Source organism: Triticum dicoccoides, unplaced genomic scaffold (assembly GCF_002162155.2).
Source record: "Triticum dicoccoides isolate Atlit2015 ecotype Zavitan unplaced genomic scaffold, WEW_v2.0 scaffold59965, whole genome shotgun sequence".
Lineage (NCBI taxonomy): Eukaryota > Viridiplantae > Streptophyta > Magnoliopsida > Poales > Poaceae > Triticum > Triticum dicoccoides.
The window spans coordinates 6,027-11,670 of NW_021285117.1; the positions used below are offsets into that span (position 1 = coordinate 6,027).

Sequence of the window (5,644 nt, forward strand, 5' to 3'; positions counted from 1 at the left end):
ACACACACACACACACCATGGTCCAACATAATCATAGCCCTTTGCCATGCTCCAGCTTGGATGAGAGTAATGTTATTCTTGTAGAAGTGTTGTACTAGCAAGACAAAATTACTAATCCGTTCTAGATGTATTGTGGTGTATACTCATTACATTGTGTGAATGTGGAAAAGTGTATTCACCGTTAGGAATCATTTTTGGTTGTTTAATCATTCAAAACATTGTTTAGATTGTATATGGACTATTTAAAATAGTTAGCAACCTAAGAGGGTCTCCTCCAAAGTTGTTTGAGAATATTTGATCTGCAAATCTCAAATCGAATTTGATGTACAAATCCACCCAAATATGAGTGTTAAATTTGGCAATTGAAGCTTCCTTGCTTGCTGGCTTACATCTTTATGGTGGAACGTTACTCCTCTACTCATGAATTTTCCTTGCAGGAGATTCCCATAGATAATAGAACACACTCTATAAGAGTGCCATATTCAATTACTGATTTTTTTTTAAATGTCAATATTTTCTATATTCTACGAAAAAAGAGTTTTTGAATATATTTAAGTTAAAAAACTTAAATAAAATTTGTGAACATTTCGTAAATTCTAGGAAAGCATATTCCTTTCATATTTTTTCAATTCACATACATTTTTTAAAATTCATGAATATTTTTGTAATTTGCAAATATCTTTCTTTGTTTTGGAACTTTTTTAATTTCATTTTTTTTAATTCATGAACATTTTAAAACTTTGACAACCATTTTTTAAACTCAGGACCAATGTTTTCAAATATCTTCAATTTTTAACATTCATGATGCATTTTGTTTAATCTGCAAAATAGGAAAACCATAAAATATTTCCCAGAAATAAAAAATCAGATTGAAAACCAGGCATAACGCGCTCTGTGTGGTCAACTGTTCTGCTAGAGCACCTACCGAAGAAAACGGGCCGAAACTGGATATAAGCCAGGCTCACGTACCACTCGTTAGCCACCGAAGAAAACTAGAGATATCGCCATTCGTGCGGTGTGTTGTCAAGAACCAATAGCATACTGAGTATAGCAGTCTGTTTAATCAAACATTCCATTAGAAAAAACGTACATCATAATGTGTCACGGTGCAAGCACGACACACATCAGCTTGCATGCACTTCTTCACTTAAAAAAAAACGTACATGCACTTCGTCGTAGTAATTGGTGAAGAATGTGCACTCGTGCACTCACCGTATATGCCGAGTACCAGCACTATCGACGGAGATTAAAATGTACTTCCTCTAGAAAGAAACTGTGATCTAAACACTCTTATTTTTTTTTTGGGTGTGACTAAGTCTCAGTCGACTAAGATTTAATCAAGTCTCGGTCAAGTCACATAACATGCAAAAGAGAAAAGGGAAAAACTGAAAAGAAAATTTTGCACGGATCTTAACGTAAAATCTTATGGATATAGCATCGACTGAGACTTAACGAAGTCTAAGTCGACTGAGACTTAGCAAGAGTGATTTTTTTATGTAGTCGTTCTAAAACATTTTATACTCCCTCTGTTCCGAAACTATTGTCGCGGGGAGTATTTGTTTACAGAGGGAGTACTTGATAAAGGATTTGCCGAGTCTTTTCATGTGGTGGCATCATGTGTACGTCACATGTACCAAAGCAAGTGGTGTACGGAAATCATTCAGGGAATACTAATCCATCCCATCTGCTAAAACTACACCGTCACAAACCAACAAGTTTTGCAAAAAGAACACTGAATACAAACTGATCTATATCTCATAGGTGATCCCGATCTTGAGCAGCTGGTCCTTGGGGATGGACAGCGCTTTGTGGCTCTCGCTCAGGTTCTTCCTCAAGAAGGTGTACACGTAGTTGACCACGATCCTCTTCAACGCCGACGACCCCGGTGCCGCTGCCACCTCCGCCTCGCCCATCAGGTACACCACCCCACGCTCCACCTCCGTGTCGATGAACCGCTTCTCCTCCTCCGCAACCGCCGCCTGCTCTACCCGCCGAGCATCATCGTTGTCGTTGTTGTTGTTATCGCCGCCATTGTCGGTGTGTTGGCAGGAGAAGGCCGCCTCATCATGGACGAACAACTTGAGGCCTTCGATGAGGAACACAGAGAACTCCTTGGTGCCCTCGATCTGGTCGGTGTAACCGTACCGCGCCACGCAGCGGAACATGCGGTGCTCGGCGGGGCCGACCCTGCGGAAGATGAAGCGCTCGGGCGGCGCCACCCGTGGGATGGGGAGGTTCTTGATGGACATGAAGACGAAGACGGCATGCACCGATGGGATTTTGTCGACCAGGCACGGGAACACGGGAGGGATTCCCTGGACGAGCTCCGAGTAGAGCAAGCCCACGCCAGGCACCCGTTGCACGTTACGGCGGGCCAAGAGCGCCGTGAGCTCGGCCGCCGGCACCACACGGTTGAGTTCGTACCAGTAGCGCTTGACGTAGACGTAGTGCCATGTGGCCATGAGCGCCATGAGCACCAGGGAGAAGCAGAAGGGAAGGTACCCTCCCTCGACAAACTTGGAGAGGATGGACGACAGGTAGAGGAACTCGGCGAGCCCGAAGATGACGTAGAAGCCCACGACGAAGGCGATGTTCTTCTTCCAGATGAGCAGCATCACCACCGTCATGAGGTGCGTCGTGATGGAGAAGACCGTCACGACGCATATCCCGTAGGCGTTGCCGATGTTGGTGGTGGTCTGGAAGGCGAGGGTGACGATGATGCTGGCGGCACCGATGAGGAAGTTCACCTCCGGGATGTACACCTGCCCCGAGTACTTCTTGGAGGTGTGCACCACCTTCACCCTTGGGAAGCAGCCGAGGGAGAGCGCCTTGGACAGGATGGCGAACGCGCCGGACAGCATGGCCTGGCTCGCGATGATGGCCGCCATGATTGCCACGATGAACGTCGGCCAGAACATCGCCGCTGAAAATTAGTTACACAGATTGTTCTTTTCAGTTTCAATTCGATATTGTTGCAGCTGTAAAAAATGGTTGTACTGCAGACCTGGGATAGATTTGTAGAAGGTGTCGCCGACGTCTTGCGGGAATTTGCGCAGGTAGGATGCCTGACCCATGTAGCACAGTGCGACGGAGGGGAAGAGGATGAAGGTGAAGCTCAGCTGCAACAGGCCCAAAAATCAAGAAAGTTCAGTCGTGCTCTCTATGTGAGCCCTGTGTTTTTCAAAAAAAAAGAAAGATAAAAGCTACTCCCTCCATCTCATAATGTAACATGTTTTTTGACACTAGTATGGAACCGAACCTGAATGGCCCTGATGTTGAAATGGCCAAGGTCCGCGAACATGGCCTCCGTGCCTGTGATGCAGAGGACGACGCCCCCGAGCGAGACCCACGCCTCCTTGCCGTTCCTCCCGAAGTAGTCTATTATGTACTTGGGGTTGAAGGCCCTGAGGACGGTGACGTCGTGGGCGGCGAGGTTGTACGCCCCGATGCCGGCGATGAAGATGAACCACACCGAGATGATGGGCGCGAAGGAGTAGCCGACCTTGTCCGTCCCAAAGCGCTGCACCGAGAAGAGCAGGAACAGGATGGCCACCGAGATCCACACCACTTCCGCTGTTTTTACAACAAACCAAAATTTCGACAAAGTTATTCCAATCCCAATGAAAATTATGGGCAACTTTGGTTGGTTATTCTTGGGAACTTTGAGTACAGTGATGTATGTATGATTGTGAACAAGATGACATTTAGACAACATACATTGCGTCAAGTTGGGCGCTTTCTCCCTGATCCCGCTCACCGCAGAGAGTACTGTCGCAAGAACGCAGACATCCATCAGATTAATTAGTATCCAAATATATTAACTTAGTTATGTGAGTCCTGATTCCTGAATGGACCCGAATATATGTTCGCCGGGATGACAAGTTTAGTTGGCGAGCATGGCAATCCGTCTCGGTTCTCTTTTTGTCAGAAAATTACCGTGCTTGCAAACTAAATTTGGCATCATCACGTCAATATAATTTGACATAAAAAAACAACAGTTTTTTCATGGCTAAAAATATGACATCAGGTTTTTCATGCCTAAAAAATTGACGTCAGAATTTTAATGATACGTACCAGAGATTGCGGGTGTGAGGGTGCCGTCGCCCATGACCATGGAGGTGCCGAGGATGGTGATGGTGAAGAGCGCGATCTTTGCGGCTTTGCTGGACTCGAGCCTGTGCTTCACCCACTGCGCCCTCCTCATCTGGGAGTTGGGCTCCTCCATGCTGTAGTTGGACACGGACGCGTCCTCGGCCTGCTGGTTCGGGATCATCCGTATCTTGGCGTACCGGGAGATCAGCGAGTAGAGGGCGAACGTTCCTCCTGAAATGCACCAATCACAATCAGTGTCATGTCACGCCGGCGGCCGGCCCGTGAACCAAACCAACGAACAAAAGATATGGAAGGGTGTGTCGCTCACCGTCGCCGTTGTCGTTGGCGTAGAGGACGATGAAGACGTACTTGAGCATGGGCAGGAGGACGAGGGTGTAGAGGATGAGGGATAGGACGCCGAGGAGGTCGTCCGGGTGCCGGATGCCGCCCGGGAAGGTGCTCGAGTACACGTACAGCGGCGACGTCCCCACGTCGCCGTACACCACGCCGATGCTCTGGAACGCCAGCTGCAGCGTCTGCCACCAGCCCGCCTGCATGCGCCGCCCCACATAAAGTCAGTCACAGACAGCAGCCGGCCATTAACATCGGCCGTGGCACAGGCTAAGTTGAGGTGCTGACCCCGAAGCCGTGGTGCTTGTCGTCGGAGACCTTCTCCGCGTCCCCGTAGAGCGAGTCGCGGGGCGCTATCCTCTCCGCGCCTGCCGCGCCCTCGGCTTGGACTGACATCTCTCTCGTCTTTGATCGACAGGTTTTAGACTGACTTACTGATCTTCGATTGACAGGATCGTCAAAACTATACACTATCGGAAGGGTGGTTTCATCAGATGAACAACAACGACGACGGGCACGGTCGATAAGCTCGTCCAAAATCGAGAGACAATGACAAACAGTAAAGAGATGGAAGAAATGAGGAGGGATAGTCGTATATACCGGAAGGAAGGATCCGAAGCAGCGGCAACGCGATCTTCCTCACGCCCGGCGGCCGGAGAGCAGCAGGCGGCGACTCCTTTGCCTGCCGCGCCTCTGCCGGCTTATATACACGCGGCCAAACGCCATGGACGCGCCGGCCAACCCGGTGAGAGCCTTGGTCTGAACACTACGTTGGCAGTGGGGAGAAGAAGCAGAACCAGGCAAGCCCTGCCTCAGCTGCCCGCGTCTGCACGGCTCCAGCGCGCCAGCTCGTCGTTAACGCACGGAAAGTTTTCCGGCCGTTTGGCGGGCTTGCCGTGTTTGGCGTTCTCGCGTCCGTTGCTTTCTGTTTTTTCCGTTCTCGCGTTGGTTTTTTCTGTTTTGGACTCGGAGTTTTGGACGTGGTGGTGGAACTGATCCTCAGCCAGGATGGAAGGAGCCGGACATGCCCACGGGATCGGAAAGATTCCCCGTGACTCTTTCTTCGACGGATCTTACCACGTACTATTACATACGACCATTGTGGCAACAGTTTTTCTTTTTCTTTTTTTTGGACATCTTGGCAGCAGGTTTGTATGTCCGAGGAGCAATTTTAACATTGTCTCTCTTTTTTTTACCTCCT

At 48.8% G+C, this 5,644-nt stretch overlaps 1 protein-coding gene across 1 annotated transcript; it reads right to left on the reverse strand.

The window, feature by feature from the left end:
• Positions 1-1,648: 1,648 nt before the first annotated feature.
• Positions 1,649-5,249, reverse strand: LOC119347178 (potassium transporter 19-like). Its single transcript, XM_037616088.1, has 8 exons — positions 5,044-5,249; positions 4,732-4,913; positions 4,421-4,643; positions 4,075-4,323; positions 3,718-3,768; positions 3,260-3,573; positions 3,005-3,119; positions 1,649-2,923 (listed from the first exon to the last, which is right to left on the reverse strand). The coding sequence occupies exons 2-8, from the start codon at positions 4,837-4,839 to the stop codon at positions 1,749-1,751; spliced, it is 2,235 nt and encodes a 744-aa protein (XP_037471985.1). The 5' UTR covers positions 4,840-4,913; positions 5,044-5,249; the 3' UTR covers positions 1,649-1,748.
• Positions 5,250-5,644: the final 395 nt, after the last annotated feature.

What these genes read in the sequence shown, in the direction of transcription:
- LOC119347178 (XM_037616088.1), bottom strand. Translation starts at nt 4,839, where the DNA reads ATGTCAGTCCAAGCCGAGGGCGCGGCAGGCGCGGAGAGGATAGCGCCC. An exon ending in ACAAGCACCACGGCTTCGGG is followed by an intron (nt 4,644 to 4,731) that starts GTCAGCACCTCA and finishes CGGCGCATGCAG; the next exon opens with GCGGGCTGGTGGCAGACGCT. An exon ending in CGCCAACGACAACGGCGACG is followed by an intron (nt 4,324 to 4,420) that starts GTGAGCGACACA and finishes GGTGCATTTCAG; the next exon opens with GAGGAACGTTCGCCCTCTAC.